The sequence below is a fragment of the Aethina tumida genome, chromosome 1, assembly GCF_024364675.1.
Source record: "Aethina tumida isolate Nest 87 chromosome 1, icAetTumi1.1, whole genome shotgun sequence".
NCBI lineage: Eukaryota > Metazoa > Arthropoda > Insecta > Coleoptera > Nitidulidae > Aethina > Aethina tumida.
Genome location: NC_065435.1, coordinates 65,654,163 through 65,672,549, shown reverse-complemented (window position 1 = coordinate 65,672,549; position 18,387 = coordinate 65,654,163). Strand labels below are relative to the sequence as shown.

Sequence of the window (18,387 nt, the reverse complement as noted above, 5' to 3'; positions counted from 1 at the left end):
CAAACCTTAACATTAGTTACCATTATATTTTACTATTGATATACGTAAGTCGCTGCATTAATTAAATTATCTACGATAATACACATTTGATTACAACAGAATAAGTAAAGCCGTATAAGACCCTTTCATCCCTGTTTATTCTTGGCAATAATATTTGTTATACAACAGCTGCCCATTTTTATATCGGATTGCTCGAGCTGTTAACTCGCCAAAATTGTCTATTTCACATTCTTAATAGCACTAAATTCGAATATTAGCGGTCTTAGAAGTTTAAATTATTTAATAATTGTAAAAATCGAGAATATATGTATTTATTTTGGTAGTATTCTGGATATGTATAATATATTGGATATGACATCTTATGACAGATGGAAAACTAGTTCATTATTATTATTTTGATTATTTCATGATTTATTTCTTATTTGGATTCTTGTCACCAGTTTTTTGAAAAGCAGAAACAATATAATACATCAGAGGAATTTTCACTGTTCTCCCGTCATCCATGACATTAAGCTTCGATGAAAGAAGATCTCTGCCAAGTCTTTCAGTGCTTTGTCCCGCTTCATCAGATAATACTTTTTCAGAGTTGTTGTACCCGTTCCAGGCAAGGTACTCACGAATTAATTCATTGATTAACTTGACTTCATCTGGTGCTTCAGGAGGAACAAAACTTTTTGAGTTCTTACTCAAAATTGACGTAACTGCAGCCCTAGTTTGACCTCTTAATGATCGCAAAGTGTCACCGTTCTCCAAATAATCTTTAATTGAGTCTAAAATAAATTTTTCTGTTTCTTCTACCATTTTGAGTATGTAAAAACTTGTAAAACAATTTGTATAGTATAATTTCTATGGGGATTTAATATTTGTAAAAAATATGAATGTTGTTTTCAATTATTTATAGCCATGGCACATGTTAATCACATGATGTAATAGAATAGTTTTTGTTTATTCATTCTATAGTTTTACATAACATTGTTTGTAGCAATAAACATAATGAGGAAAATGCTCATTATTTAAGTAAAGATTGTTTGCCACCTGTTTTTTTTTTATTACATGTAAATATTTTAATTTTTTAATTGACTTTATTTTTGTTTGTTGTCGGTCATGATTTAAATTTGATTAGAGTTAATTTACAATTATTTTTGACCTAATTATTTTATTTGCTTTCGGCAAATAGAATGTTTAAAACACAACTCAAATTTAAACAAAATATATTTGAATTAATGATTTCTGATAAAAATTCACAAATAAAGCAAACATGATATTAAAAACAAAACAACTAAAATAAAATGAAAAAAATGTTAAAAACAAGAATTTACTATTTACTAACTTATGTATCAATGTATTTTGTGTATTCAATAAAAATGTTTACTTTTTAGGTTTAATAAGCATAAAATTCTTGATAAATTTATTTATTGCCTTTTTAATGTTTTCAAGATACATAAAATTTTTAGACACAATCACATTTTTGTCAAGAACATGCCCAAGGAAAAGCACAGGGAGATAGATCATGAAAAAGATCCTAGAGATTTACAACAGGCAAACTGTATAGTTTAAATCATGTTACGTATTTATATTTTAGTTACATTTTTTTGTTTCCAGTAATTCATTCACATTTGCATTTTTTGTTTTAAAATAATAAATAACATTACTGGACACAATCAAATGTAATATGCAAAATCGTAATAATTAAGAAAGAACTTTATTAAAATATAATCTGATAAGAATGTTTAAAATTGTATTATTCAGCTGAAACAAAATCATTAATTTTAAAAATTCTGTGAATATCAACTGAACCCAAATAATCTACGTATTATTTTGTAATAATTAATTCTTTATACTTTATAATAATATAATAAAAATCATCTAGTTTTAAATGACCTATGTACACCCCTGGACAAAAGTTTGGAAACCCTAAAATTGAATTGTTTATTATTCGAATAATTAATAAACAATTAATGATTTAAATAAAATTACTGTTCTGTATCCTGTATAAGGAATGAATAAAAATGCTCCTAGAAATTTTATCCACTTTTATTAAGATATTATAAAGTAAAATAGAATTTTATACAAAACTAAACCTTTTTATTTGAACATATGTTTGGAAACCTTATTGCATAATTTAATTTTCGAATAATAGACCAAAAACAAATAGAAGCATTAATATGTTATTTTGTTGTACGACTGCTGCACACTATTTGTTCATCAAATCAAGCAATTTTCTGGTAACTTCTGGAGGTATTTTTTTGCCATTCCATATGAGGCCATTTCAGTATTCAGTCTTATATTTTATTGTGTGCTGTCGTATATTCTTTTATTAAATTATCCCAAAGATGTTCTATAAAGCTTAGATCCAGTGAAGGCCATAGCAAAACATTTTTTTTTTTTTCGAACCAGTTTATGTACTTGGAAGTATGCTTGGCATCGTTTTCCTGTTGAAACAACCATCTTAGTGGCATCCTCCACGAAATGTAGCATCTGGCCCATTAATATATTTTCATTAACAAATCGATCAATTTTTTGGCTAATATAGACCAACGGGCCAAAGTCATATTAATGAAAACAGCCCTATATCATAACATTGCTTCTTCCGTGTTTAACTGTCCGTAATTGGTATTTTTTATGGAACCGTTTACTTAGTGATCGCTTTACAAACCCCTTACCATCATTTGCAAATAAATTAAACATAATTTCATGGCTAAATAATCAATGCTCACTTTTCTTGTTCTTTCTTTGTTTTCAGTATAAGAATACACAGGGATACACTTTTTATACGCCTTTCTAGAATTGTGTCCTTACTGTGAGGTCTGCCTGCTCTGATCCATAAGTGTAAATATTATTATTTTGTATTTTAATATACAGAACGTTTACTTTAATATTATTTTTTATAGTTATTGTTTATTTGCTATTTTCAACAATTATACCATAGGGTTCCTAAACTTCTGTCCAGGAGTGTATTGTATTAGTACAATTTAATGTAAAATGAAATATGCTTACTTACAATTGTTTTATCTCTCATTATTACAATAAACTAATAAATTCATTATTTATAATCCATTAAAAGGAACGGCTTCTTAAATGTTTGAATAAACAATGTAAGTATAATTTCCTTTATAAACTTACGTTTTTACAACTTCACCTTGCTGATCAAACAAGTTTTTAAAATAATTAATTAATTTGTGTAAACGTATATTAAGCAACAAACAATATAACAGCTTTTCTGTAAAATGACCGGCTTTTAATTAAATTATTTAAATGTCTAAAATTTAAATTAAATCAAACGACAAATTTTAAAAATAAATCTTTACTAAACATAATAAATAAAATAATTATTAAGAAACATTTTATATCTTTTTCAACTACTTAAGACAATATGACATAAAAAATCACGGGTCATTTCAAATAAATAATAACTGAGATGTTATTTATATGGGTTAATTTGAATTCAGACGCATGCGCGTATCCGCCTAAACTACAAGGTTACCTATTATTTGTATCTACTGTATACTGGCTCTATATGCATAGAAAACCTATATATGAGTTTTACCAAATATTTTTATCGAAAAAGTGGTCTCAAACTTATTTACAAGAACTCTATAAATATAGTAATAAATATTTATGTCTTCTTGCGTGCCACAGATATTTCAAGCAATTTTGGTTGTATGTGGTTATTTGTTTGAGATATGTTGGCAATCCTGCTACAAATAAAGAATGGTCTGTGGCTACTGTGGAATGGCTTTAGGATATGTCAATATTTTTAATGTCATTTCGTAATATCTCTATGGGATTAATGGAAAACAATAATTATTAAACGGCATGTAACTAAACAATATGATAATGGATATGTATGGCTTTTTAAATATATAAATATTATTTCGGCAACAAATACTGCTTTACAATGGACGCTTCGTATTGTTTATGTGGTCAGCCTTATGATCCAAATATATTTATGATACAATGCGATGCCTGTAAAGATTGGTTCCACAGTACGTAAGTAAAGAAATATATTTTTAATAAACCAAAAGACGTCCTAATGGTTTTTACTCTGTTTTAGATGCTGCAACTTTCAGGAACATTTAGCTATAGAAATAGACAAATACCATTGCCCAAGATGTGTCTCACTTTATGGGCCATCAATATGTAAGTTTAATATAGAACTAATGTAAATCATTAAGACTATTTTAAAATTTTTTAGACAAACCATACCGAAATTGGCATAGGCATGACTTCTGGGATGAAAATGCATTAAACAAGCCAGTACAAACTGGAACAACAGTTTTCATTAAGGAGTTACGTGCTAGACACTTTGCTGGTGAAGGAGATATTGTGTTACATATGCGTGGTCAACAATTGACTGAAACAGTATTACAACAACAGGGTTTTAATTCTCCCATAGTTATTGATGGAAAAGATGGCTTAGATATGAATATACCACCTGAAAATTTTAGTTTATATGACGTTGAGTCTTATGTTGGGGGTGATAAAGAAATAGAAGTTATTGATGTTATGAGACAGAGTAACTTAAAAATGAAACTAAGAGATTATGTGGAGTATTTCAACAGTTTGAATAGAACTAGAGTTTTTAATGTAGTCAGTTTGGAATTTTCAAATACAGGGTATGTGTGCTTGCTACTTAATATAATTTTATACTAGTCACCTAGTCGCAACTTTATAATGCATCAATAAGAGAATATTGTGATTTATAAAAGTATAATCTACAATCATTTTGGGAAAAATGATTTATATATATATATGTTTTTTTTTTATTGATATAGGTTATCATCATTAGTAGATGCACCATTAATAGCAAGAAAATTAGATTGGGCTAATACAGTGTGGCCTAGTGACCAACCAGGCAGACCTCAAGTTGGAAAGTATTGTCTAATGAGTGTGAAAAACTCATATACAGATTTCCATATTGATTTTGGTGGCACAAGTGTTTGGTATCATGTCTTAAGGGGGGAGAAAATATTTTATTTTGTCAGTCCAACTCCAGCAAATTTAACTTTGTATCAGCAGTGGATGACATCAACAAACCAAAGTGAAAAATTTTTTGGCGATCAAGTCGACAAATGTTATAAATGTGTTCTCCGTCAAGGACAGACAATGTTAATCCCCACAGGATGGATTCATGCAGTATATACTCCAGTTGACTCTCTTGTGTTTGGTGGAAATTTTCTACATAGCATGAATATACCAATGCAATTAGCGTAAGCAAATTACTTATTTTACTATCTCACTATAAATCCACCTCTTATGACAAAATAAATTAACTAACTGTATATTTTAGAGTTTACGAAATTGAGAAGAAAATTAAAACTGAACCTAAATATTTGTATCCGAATTTTGAAATGATAAACTGGCTTGCAGCCGCTAAATTATTACAACAAATAAGTGAATTAAATTTAGATGAACGGAAGTGTCCAAGTTACTTATTGTTGGGTTTAAAACAGTTGTTATCAACACTTAAACACTGGAACACAGAAAAAGATGTAAGGCAACTATTAATATTTATATTTTAATTATTCAGTAATTTATTTTAGTACAACATTTCTGTGAGAGAACAAATTCCATTTACCATTAATATTACAAAATTGTTTAAAGATATTGCGAAAGAAATTAGACACGCAGAAAGATTTATTAATCATCTAAATCCTCCAAAACCAGAAAGAGAGTCTAAAAGGAGACGAAAGAAACCTGTAAACAAAGACTTTGTTGATTATTCTTTATCACCCAAAGCTAATAATGAAGTGAGTTGGATCAAAATTTAATTATTCACAGATTTAATTTTAATTACATAATATTTTTACACCTTTAGTTATTCCAAGTGACAGAATCTCCGTCCCTATATCAAAAAGAAAAACAAGCCATAAAAATGACAATTCCAAAGCCAGCCATCTTAATACCAGGTGCTGGCAATGATAACTTTTTTACCAGTTCTTCTGAAACTAACCAGTTAGACTGGGATTACAAAAGACCTGAAGAAACCATTGCCATCCATAGAGGTGGGACTATATTAAAATTTAAATTAGGGTAATGCCTGTAATATTATATTTACAAGAATTTATTATTAGTATGTAATATTTTAGAACGAAAGATGTAATACCGCCACTGGAACCAAATATTTATGATTTTCACGATGAAAGTGATAAAGACGAAGGATGCGTTAAATTCACCATTGACTTGAATCCTCCTCCTCCTGCAAAGAAACCTAAGAAACAGTCAGGAATTAAGATGAGATTACCCGTGAAATCACGAAAAGCGAAGTCAGATAACACGCAGTCTTTGCCAAAGAATGGCATAGAATCTCTCCTTAAGGCATCAGCTATGAGGTAGGATTTTGGTAAAAACATAAATTTAGTGTAAATTTGTATTTTCCTACCCTCATTGTTTTTCTTATGTTAAAATTAATTAGTTATTTATATTTTATTATAATAAACTGTTGTAGTACCAATCCTGGACGAACGTCGCCGTCTACTCAAGAAGCTATAGCTGGTATGCTTTCTATAGGTCAAACATATGTACAACCAGAAAAATCGCAAAAATCTGTGCGGTACAACGACACTTTCACCTACGAGGAAGAAAACGTTAAAAATGTACATCAGGATGATGACTTTGGTAAAAGAATTAATTAAAAATTAATATCAATAATAAATCAATCTTTTGTGTTTTTAGTATATTTGTCATTAGATAACTCTGATGATGAAGAAGTACATATATTCAAACCACGTGGTAAATCTAAAGTGGATGAAGCTTGGAACCCCAAAGCTAGAGTTGGTCCATTGCTACCTAAAATGAACAGACCTGCAAGGGAAGGCACAAAGAAGCAAGCGGTGGAAAAAGTTTTAGAAGCCGCTGCGGCTAAAAGAGCGAATGATTCTTCTGAAAAAGTAAATTTTGTTTTAATTGGCAGAATGGTTAATAAAACAATTGTGTTTTAGTCGATAAAACGTCAGTACCGTCGTAAGAACGTTAAAGTTAAACCAGAAATAAAAAGTTCCTCTGCCAGTACTACTTCTAATCCAAGTACCTCTGGAGGATCTCCAGTGTCTGCCGCTACTAAGCCTCGAAAAGGGATGAAGACTGTAAAACAACGATTAGGAAAAATATTGAAAATTCACAAAATGATTCACTGATATTCCCGATAAAAACACAGTTTTGGTTTTAATATTAGTGTAGAAAATTGTGTCTTAACAGTTTAACTGGTTAACTAATTTAAAACGGTGTTCAAAATTTTATACATTCCTGAAATTTATATTTAAGGTATAAAATTCAAATTTTACTTTCCGATAAATATTCTACATATTTACTATAAACATTTTGTGGGCCTTCAAATAGTAGCCCGCAAAGTAGATATTTAAGCTCAAAAGATGGACGAATTTAAAAAAGGAAAGGATTAGCATGCGTTGAAGTGTGGCAGGCCATATGTCTCAGTAATTCAATAGTTCTTTCTTCTTTAAATTGTATCCATAGGTTTCAATTGCCTGACTCTCAGTGCCTCAAATTGGTTTATTAATCTATTAATTAGATTAAAGTTTTTAGAAACTACGTTTTTATATTTCGGACTATATCAATAATTTCTATCTAAACTAACAATTTTTTCAGTTATAAAAACTGATTCAGTTATTTTAAAAAATTAAAAATCACAACCCGTCTCGCTAAAAGCGAGTCCAGTGTTTCTTTTTATTTTATTTTTAAAGGGTATTAGTTTGGTAAAACAGTATTTTATACCTTACAATATGATGTTCAACAATGAATGAAGAATATTTTTGTTTATCTGCATTTATTGTATAACACTTAATAAATGAACAGTTGTCAACTATTGTACTTTTTACATCTACATTCGTATATGAGTGCTAAGTAAAATTCTTTCATTTCTGTGATCTTGCAAAAATGCATTTAGTATAAATTCTTATCATAACACGTTATAGTTATATGTAAATTCGCTATTATGTACATGTTTTATTCTAAGTTTTTTTTTGTAATAATTTGTGATTGTTATGAATTAGTTCTAATTATTATTTTAAGGATAGTTTTACTAACATAAACCCACCTCTATTATTTTAAATTTTCACCTATCTAGACAATTTAAATCTAGTCAGATTTTTATATATATATTTTACTCATGCAAACGGATACTAGTATTATTTCATATTTGGAAAAACAAATATTAATTTTAGAAGAGTTATTTTGCACGATTACTTTAAAATTAAAATCGCAAAATGGGTTGGCTAGTTGGTAGGTGTATCTTCAAAAATTTGCCTTACACAATGTTAAAATACAGCCCATACTGAATTGACTCGTTTAAAAAATTCTCACCATTATAGGGAATTTAATCTGAGCAGCATATTTGTGTAAAAAAGGCAACGTTAGGTGAGTTATTTGACATAATTACTCAAAAAATAAAATTGATGTATAACTTAATATATTAAACTAAATATTTTCGAATTTAATTTGAGCAGCATGTTACATTTGCATAAAAAAGGGCATCGTTAGGTGAGTTATTTGGCACAAATATTCAAAAAATAAAATTGATCTACTACTTAATATTCCTGTTTTCTCAAAAATTTTGATTAACACAACACTAAAATTGAATTATCTGAGGAATTCAAATCTAGTCAGAGTTTTATGTATATTTTACTCCATGCAAACAGATATAAATAGCAGTTTATATCGTAGAAAAAATATCAATTTTAGTTAAGTTACTTTTCGCAATTACACAATAAGTTGAAATGATGAAAAATATTTCTTTCAATTAAAATTGCACAATCGGTTTGCTAGTTGGTAGGTGATTTAATATTTTAAAATAATTTTTTCTGATGAAACTATAAACAATTAATCTTTCTATAAAATATTTCTGGATGATTCGATAAAATAACATATAATTATTCTCTTAAAAAATAAAGATTGACCCTTTCATCAGAAAGAGTAAAAAAGTTCATATATTTATGTTAAGGGGTGCTTTTTGTATTCTAAATTGTTTGACACGCGTATAAAAGAAAATTTGTGAAATTTAAGCATCCAATGTTTATTGAAGATCACAATTGTGTTCAACTATTTCAATAACTATTCCAAAATTAATAACCATATTTTTTTTTATTTAAATTAAATTACTTATTTATTTTTATTGTCGCTGTAATAATATCCTATTAAAAACTTGATATATGAGTGCTATACACATGTTTTGTAAAGTTTGTATGTCCCGTTCAGAAATGTTTTATTGATTACTAAACGTGTGCACATATCTGATAAAGTAGGTAGTGCCATCCGACATGCTCAGAGATGACATTATCTCAGAACTAGAGAACACCATCCAATATTGTCCAGTAACATTACAGACACTGTTTGTATAATATATCGGATATCTTTATTTTGGTTGCCGTGTTATTTGATTGAATTATGAAATTATGTTTACTTTAATTATTGTTTCTTTGAATAGAATAAGTAATTTATGAAGTGTTGTCATGGAATATATCATATAATACAAAAAACACTTTTTTTTACCCTTAAGTATATAAATGTATACCACAATATATATGGAAAATTTCACCTTTTTACTACTACTTCAAAAACCAATTATTACATGTTTAGAATGTTAGTATATGATAATTGACGTAATGTTACCGTTCTTAGTATTCCAGAATACAATATGGTAAACCTAATGTACAATATAATACATCCAAAATGTGAAATTATTTGCTTAATAATATCATATAAAGGCAATTTTTAAATTTTCTATACCGGATTTAAACTAATGGAGGTGGAATGCACTAACAAAATTACTCTTGACTTGACATTATTCAAGTGGTAAAAGTTTTTATAACATAAGGTAAATTTGTATATTCTTTGTGATACTCAAGAGTTAAACCAAACTGTTTAGCTGATGATTTATTTAATTAACTCCTTTAAATTCTTACCAATAAATAAATCGAAACTGTAAGAAAATTAATAAAAATTCACATCTATTTGGAATTTGCGAATGCATCTTGATACTGCAGTTTTTATTTTCAAATAAAATAAGTTCATTTGTAATATATATATTAAATAGAACACATTATATTGTTTAATAGTGTTGCTACACTGATGTATAGTAGTTTAAGTATAAAGCACGTTACTACTCTGATAATATAGAACCAATACAGGTAAGGCTCAGTTAGACTGATTAAAATTCAATTTAATTGCCATTTATTTTTATTTCTCAAGGAAAAGTTAAGTAAAATCATTGGATACAATAAAATGTAATATTAAGTTACAATTAGGAATGATTGTTGATTAAAATGTGTAACACTATATTTACCATTATAAATTAAAAAAAGAAATTTAAACTAAATATTTTTGAATTAGGCTTGTTTCTGCATTTCGTGTGTCATCAGTTAGGACAAAATACAAAATAGTGTTTCTGTCTAAACTTCAGTTTTGAAAATCCTATAACAAGTTTATTTTACAATTAAAATGTGAGATACAAAAATTCAACTCTGTTTCTGTAACTATAGAATATTAAATGTTTTGAAGAATTTGAAGGCTAAACTTTATTTAACAATTATATATTTAATTATGAAACTTTACATTAATTTGATTTAATTAATGCTGTAAGATTAAAAAATATATATATATTTTTAAATTATTTTATTTAAATGTAAATGATTTTAAAATTAGACATTATTCCAGAAGCAACAAGACATGAATAAAAAGAAGACATGATAAAAATGTGTATTCACCATCATCCCGGTGTTAATTGCAATTATAATAAAACAGGTGATACATACGTAACGCTATACCACTTTATTTCATTTATTTATAAGTTATTTTATTTTAAATGAACGTTTTTTTTTAATTTTACAAACAATACAATAATATCTAAAACATCTTATTATGTAACTGGTTTTTATAAATATAAGTTGGTAATAATAAGATTACTAAATAAATAACAAAAGTAATTCCATATTTTCCAAATATATATTTTTAATGAGTACCAGTGACATAAACATAAAAATTAGACAACTTCAAAGGAAATTATACATATTAAAATAATAATATTTCACTTCGAATCAATAAAAGAGAAATATATATATTTGATTTGTATTACAAGGCCTTTTAGAAGTAATTTATAGAATTTTTAAATATATATTTAATTGGATTTGATTTAATTTTAAAATAATATTTAAATATTATTATTTAAAATATAGTTTATTAAAATAAAATTGTTAAAAACTTGAATAACATACTTCAACGAATCTAAAATAAATGCTACTTAATTAATAAAAAAATCTACTTCCTTTCAAATTCATAAAACATTCATTAGGGCACTGAAACTAATTGATCAAAAATCTCGCTGCACTAAACCATACTACCGAATTAATTTAAGGAAGCGAGCGTTCACCCAATCGGTCGATATGCAAATCGATAACAGACAGTTTACGGAGCGAAGCGTTGCAGGGGGTGTTCTGTATGTCACCTCATGAGCGCGAATAGTCGACGCTTCGAGTCGAGTTTATGTAATTATATGTGGAATGGATTCAACTGAAACGAATTTTTCATTAAAATATTAGATTTTATATAGGTAAATCTAAACTATTGATTATAATAATTAATTCAATATTATTATAACGATTAATTAATGTTAAAGTAAATCATATGGACAAACTATTAGTTAAAATATAATATAAAAAATAATCTTTATACTTTTGAATTTGAAGTTAAAAATTGATAAACGAAGCTCTTCAAAAAACTAAAAAAACACTGTTAGCAGCAAATTATCTGGTAATGATGAATAAAACTAATCAAAAATGTATTTCAACACATTATGAACTTCTATGATTTCATTGCGAGTGGTAGATGATGTTTATTTCTGAAAAATTTTTGAATTTTTAAATATATCCCAATTAAACCTGCAACTAATAAGTAGACAAATTTTAAGTCGAAAGTCGGGTATTAAAAAAAATTAAAGGTCAACTTCAAACACTCATTTTATTTGTACGACGGCAGATATATTGTCAGGAAGAAGGTGAAGATTCTTGGGTGAAACATGTCATTGGATTAACCCGGAATCATTAAAAAGGAAGTCTGTTGCGTTAACTTGTAGAAAAATGAAAGAAACCCATATAGCTGAGCGAGTAGACAATATTATTTTAATTACTCATGATGAATATAAAATAAAGAATATTAACTACAGTTACTAATAATGCAAGTAATTTTTGTAAAGCTTTTTAGGAATTCGGTATCGATCAAGGGAACTTAAGCGCGTCTGAAGAGGAAGGTTTAGATGAAGACGTCGAAGAATTTATTTCTTACAAAACTTCAAAAATAAATATTTACCAAAACACTTGAAATGTAGTGCACACACTCTTAATTTATGTGCAACAATTAATAAAACAATTTAAGAAGATGATGTTGTACGTATGTACTAGATTTAAGGACAATTTTTAATTTTTTAGCTCTGAGTCTATTGACGCTGAGGTTGCAGCTTAAGTCATTCTAACTTTAAGAAAATATGGTTTCAATTTATTAATGAAAACAGTCAGTCTTCTCATGTATTTTTTCACCTACTGTTGAAGAAGATTTTTTCAAAATATTTAAACAGATTGCTGCATTCTGTGTTTCAACTTCAAATTATGAAGCTGAATTCCAAATTTTAAACTTTTTAGAAAGCCTCTGTGTGGACTATGTTGAACATATACCCCTAAATAAAAAGTGTTTTTAAAATTTAATACACCTTATAAATACAACCAAAAGCAAACAAATTGCCAAGTAATAAATTCGAACATAGAGCACATATTAATATGTTAAATGTACTGCAAGTTACTTCGTTTTATAAATAAAATAAATTTGGTCAATTTATTATTCTTATATGTTCTTTTTCGTTATATATAAATGTATACCCTACAAAAGCTGTTCAAAGTTTTCTCCATTGACCTGGAGCCAACCGGGAGACGCAGATTATAGGCAGTCGTTGTGATCCGTTCATGCAATTCACCGATATTTTGTATTTCCGTACGATTGGGTTACAATAATTGAAAATATTAAGAAGTAAACACTGCGTAAAAAAGTACAACAGTAAAGTTTGTTATAAACTTTTTTTATCTCGTTTTCTGTTGGACTTGTTTGTATTAGAATTTTATTTAAGAACTTGAAAAAATTGAAAATGAAAAAATGGAAAAAATGAAAAATTGTAAAATTGGAAAAAGGAAGAAAGGAAAAAGAAAAAAGTAAACAAGGAAAAAGAAAAAAAAACGAAAAAGAAAAAAGGAAAAAAAAGAGAAAATGTAATTAATTCATCCTTTCTATATAATTTGTACATTTTTAATTATATTGGTTACTTTTTTCATGTTATTATGAAGATTCATTTATTTATAAATTACAGGAAAAGTTGACTGAAAATGAACTGAAAGTTTAAATCAATGATTTTATACATGACGTTTCATAATTTATCCGAAATTTTTTAACAGGATAATTCTAAATAATAAGTGGATTTCTTAAAAAAATCTCCAACAGAAAACGAGATAAAAAATGTTAAAGTTTGTACATTTTACGTAATTACATAATTTATTATTATAAATAATGAATATTATTCAAGTAAAGTAATCATGGTTAATGACTACACAAATAATCAATTATCATCAAGATAATTACTATTTATATTCATGATTACCACTTTATTCAACCACTGCTCCATTTTGTTTTAATGGCATATCCCACTCTATGAAAGCTATGAAATTTTAACTGGCCACTAAATATATTTTTTTTTTCATCTTGCGGTGACTAATGAGGGTGTTAGTAAATGTAGGTTAAAATATTTTGTTTCAATTTTTAGTACAATTTTAGGTGAAAGTTGAGATTTTTTGACATGTGTTGAAACATTGTCCTCCGAAATTTCAATTTTAATCGTACACAAATTGAACAAGCGTTTAGAAATTGAAATTATTTTTTTATCGATTCTGGTGACCATAATTATAGCAGTTTATTAAACTTTTTACTTTAAACTTGACTTTCATTGATCTCTGTGAATTATTACAATTATTTAATCATTGGTTGAAGTGAAACTGTATAAAAAATTAAATTTTAAAATTATAATTTAGCGTTACGAAGGCTGAAACAAATAAGAAGAGATGGTTAAGTTCATCATTAAGTCAATCGTTTTCCATGTTATTAAAAATTTTAGTCGAACTGACAAAATGGTAGCTACGAAAAAATTTGTCTGAATTCAAAAAAATTGAAAGAAAATCGATAGTTGATTAATGCGAACGTCAAAAAATAGTTTTATCGTGAACTGAAATGAATCGCAACCTGGAGAAAATGGGACTTGCTGAAATTAATTCAAAAACTGTGAGAAAATGGTTAGTGGATGGATGTGGGTTCGATTGACTCCAGATTTACAAGAAAAACTGTTAACTATTAAAAGTAATATGTTAAAATTTAATTTATGGTATGATCACTTCTGTATATTCAAATTTAAATATTGATAATTGCTTAAATTAAAACTGTAACCATAAATTATTATATAGGATTAATTAATTTATCGTTATAAATAAATTAAAGTTTAAATATTGATAATTAATCTGTAAATTCATAAAATATAAATACTGATTAAAACATTTTTTTTTGCGCATGGGCATGAGTAATTTCTTATGTCCACCTAGACTGCTAGATTACCAAGTTAATCATCATTACAGGTGGCAGCGGAACGGCAACGTTTATCTGGCAACGTCATTAAATCCAACGGATTTATCTTCCTCAAGGTCAACATCAACTGTCAAGGGCAATAGCAATTTATAAATGGCGCTCATCACCCAAGAAAATAATCAAATCTGTCGGAGCTGAGTAGAAATCTTGGCTTGGCTTGGCATAATCGTTGGGATCACTGTGTTTCCATACGACTCTGAATTGTTTCACTATTGCTTATAATCGTTGAACTTCTTGTGATGTTATTTATAAACAATATTCGAAATGGCCGATAATCCTGACCGCGCTGCGACAAACCATAATATTTTTACTTATTCTGAAATTTCAAATCATATTTTTCCTATTTTCAAAAAAGTATTAAGTATTTCAAACCATTTCAAAAGTAAAGCGTCAATATCACACATTATTTGAAGAATTACATTTCTGCTATGAGTAGGAGAGTTTGAGAAATTATGAAATTTCGCTAATAATGATGATAATAATAATAATAAACATATTTGAAAATTTTGCGCTTATGCTGCCATCTAACAAAAATCACAAATATTACCGCTGTTTCATATACACATCCTCGTTTTGACTTATCGAACAGCTGGTATTAGAGCAGGTTATGTTCATGTTTACAAATTGTATACACACTTCTTTTTACACCCCGTGTCCAGACGCGTTCGTGACCGGTTTTCGCTGATTTATAAGTGACATTCTCAAAGTTGTTAAATATTTGGTGAAGTTTAAAACTTTTTATAACCACAAATATAATGTCTTCAGGACGGAAATGTAAAAACTGTGGAAGTTCGGACATTGAAGTTGATCAAGCAAGAGGTGATGCTGTTTGTACTAACTGTGGTTCTGTCTTGGAGGACAATATTATTGTTGCTGAAATCCAATTTGAAGAAGGTGCTCATGGTACTTCGAATGCCATTGGACAGTTTGTCTCTGCTGATTCCAAAGGTGGTGCCAGCAAATTTGGAGCATGTAAGGATTATTTTATTTATGTGCATATAGTGACATCTAATTTTATGAACAATGTTATATGTTATAAATTAATTAACAATTAACAGTTAAGTAAAAATAATGTACAAGATTATGCAATGTATTAAATGATACACATATTAATAATTTAGGTTACTCAATCTGTTGTAGTCATTGAGACTTTCCTATTATATTTTATATTATTTTCAGCGTTTCATGTGGGAGGTGGTGTTGAGTCCAGGGAGCTAACATTAAAGAGAGCTCGCAATGGAATTGCACACTTGTGTAATCAGCTTAGACTGAACCAACACTGTATTGATACAGCTTGTAGTTTCTTCAAAATGGCATTATCAAGAAATTTAACCAGGGGTCGCAAGAACACACACGTTCATGCGGCTTGTGTCTACCTTACCTGCCGTACTGAGGGCACAGCTCGTATCCTTTTTAGATATTTCTTAAATCTTGTTTTTGTTGACCATTGCCTTTCTTTTTAACAGCTTATTGAGAATAATAAAAATCATCAAATAAAAATAAGTTGTTAATAAATTTGGTACAAAATCAAGTAAAACGTAAAAATAATACTATGATACTAAATATCTTTGTTTTCTGTTAGATCAGAAAACCCGTTTTAATGTTAGTGTAGTTTTAATTGCATATTGAAATTCCTTAATAAATGTTTAGATCTATTAATTGACATAAGTGATGTCTTGCAAATTTGTTGCTATGAACTTGGAAGAACCTACTTAAAATTATCACAAGCCTTATGCATAAACATACCAGCTGTTGGTGAGTATATTTTTAAATTATTGTATTAGTGTATTTAAACATACATATAAAATATATGTTGATTCTAAATATATGAGACAATCATTAATATTGATAATAAATGTTCATGTTCAAGTTAAAAAATACAGGATTATGTATAACATAATTGACTATTACATCGTTGCATTGATTGGCAAGAGCATATTATATATATTAACAATCCATGTAGAGATAGATGTTCAATTTTTACATTTAATTTTGTACGTTTCTGTGTTTTAACTGAGCATTTTTGTACATATGTCCATATAAACATTTATTATCAAAATACATATGAAATCGGCCCCTAAAGATGGTCGTCACATTTATTTGAAATAATCTTGTCTAATTCTTTATCAGAAAATTTGACAAATTAATATATTGCACGTTCAAATTAAAATGTTATATAAAAAGGGTGTTATCAACTTATGTTTGTTCACTATTCAGGTTTCATTTAAAAAATGTTAAACTATTCTATCAGGTTTGTGAATTTAGACATTTTCAAAAAATAAGTATTTGTTTTCTTGATAAAACGGATATATTTAAACTATAACTCACTAGTATATAACAAATTAAACCAATAAATAGAAAAATTGAAAAAGTTTAAACGAATTCGAACAATCATTGTTAAATCGAATATTTTTTAAAAATTCTATTTGGAATAATAAATATAGCAGTAACAGATCGAAACCACTCAAGACAGAAAATCCAAATTAAACTATGATTACTTACAATCTCGATTTCAATCAATTAAATTTCTTCATAAAAAATAAAATTGATAACATTGAGCTTATATAACTTGGTAATTTTAAAAACCACACACAATGGGAAACGATGATATCCGCAAAAATACTGTGGAAACAACATTGCCACTGACCACAGTTAATAATATTTTTATTTGGGAGTAATTTTAGTTATTTGTTTAAACCTTAACAGTCTAGTAGTGTCTTTTGGACACTCCAATTCGTAAATAATACAGACTGTTACAGTTTCACTAGGAATATCTGAAAAGAGAAATGGAATGGCATGAGTGGGGTAAGTGTAAGTGTTGATAACTTGGGCCGAACATACCGTTTGAAGAAAAGGAAACATGTTTTTAGTATCAATAAGTCTAGTGCCTGTTAAAATATTTTTAGACTTTTATAACTGAGTTCCGATAATTTTGATCAGAAGAAATAAAATCGTTAGAAAATGTGATTTTTTGTTGTTCGCGGACTTATTAAGATTTAATATTTTTATATGAAATTTGGTATACATTAATTTTTAAGTATGTCAGGTGGACGACCATGATTTTTTAAAATTGAGTTACAAATAGAAAAGTTGTGTAGGTAAATTTACTACACTTATTTTCTATTAATTTGGAAGCTGTATCGTTATATAATTTGAAAAATAAATTTAAAAGGATATTTTGTATGGTGATTTGCTGGTTGAAATTTAATATTTTTTCAAATTTTGTAGTTTTAGTTACGTTGAACCGTTAATGTCCAATGATGTTGGATTTTTTATAGTTTTTGTTATCAAATATAAATTGTTAGTCTATTGTTCTGTATTGCGTTGTCTAATATATTTAACCTTTTATTACTCCTAATAATTTCTACAAGATCTTTTAATATTGCTACTAATGCAATAATTTAGAACTTGTTGTTAAGTTGTGCACACAATGTTATAAAACAAAATAATACATAGAGTGTATATTACGTATTCAGTATGTATAATATCATCATCATCATAATATAATATTAAGAAAATCTTATTTTAAAAGATTTATTTAATTGGTTGTCTTATTACAACATAAAGTTAGACAACATGTTGTAATTAAACAAGGAATAACGACGAATTTTTGTTACAATACCTTGTATAAGTATCAGGAGGCCCCGTCAAATGACTATGCGCCAAAACATTTTAATAAAATGATTTTATATGTGACCTCACGTATTC

The 18,387-nt window shown here is 27.7% G+C and overlaps 3 protein-coding genes across 3 annotated transcripts in view; 2 read left to right on the top strand and 1 right to left on the bottom strand.

The window, feature by feature from the left end:
- Positions 1-295: 295 nt before the first annotated feature.
- On the bottom strand, positions 296-845 carry LOC109608428 (centrosomal protein 20-like). The gene has a single exon (XM_020024856.2). It carries the CDS (start codon positions 799-801, stop codon positions 412-414), a length of 390 nt encoding a protein of 129 aa, XP_019880415.1. The 5' UTR covers positions 802-845; the 3' UTR covers positions 296-411.
- Positions 846-3,756: 2,911 nt separating this feature from the next.
- On the top strand, positions 3,757-9,990 carry LOC109608452 (lysine-specific demethylase 7B). The gene is made up of 11 exons (XM_020024894.2): positions 3,757-3,990; positions 4,055-4,140; positions 4,196-4,616; positions 4,776-5,210; positions 5,291-5,492; positions 5,544-5,750; positions 5,819-6,033; positions 6,090-6,332; positions 6,449-6,618; positions 6,676-6,890; positions 6,942-9,990. Exons 1-11 carry the CDS (start codon positions 3,899-3,901, stop codon positions 7,134-7,136), a joined length of 2,481 nt encoding a protein of 826 aa, XP_019880453.1. The 5' UTR covers positions 3,757-3,898; the 3' UTR covers positions 7,137-9,990.
- Positions 9,991-15,285: 5,295 nt separating this feature from the next.
- The window catches only part of LOC109608437 (transcription factor IIIB 90 kDa subunit), a 30,966-nt gene continuing 27,864 nt past the window's right edge, over positions 15,286-18,387 (top strand). Inside the window, exons 1-3 of the mRNA XM_020024865.2 lie at positions 15,286-15,651; positions 15,859-16,083; positions 16,330-16,434. Coding sequence (XP_019880424.2) covers positions 15,435-15,651; positions 15,859-16,083; positions 16,330-16,434 — 547 coding nt within the window. The 5' untranslated portion in view covers positions 15,286-15,434. The remainder of the gene's footprint in view (positions 15,652-15,858; positions 16,084-16,329; positions 16,435-18,387) is intronic.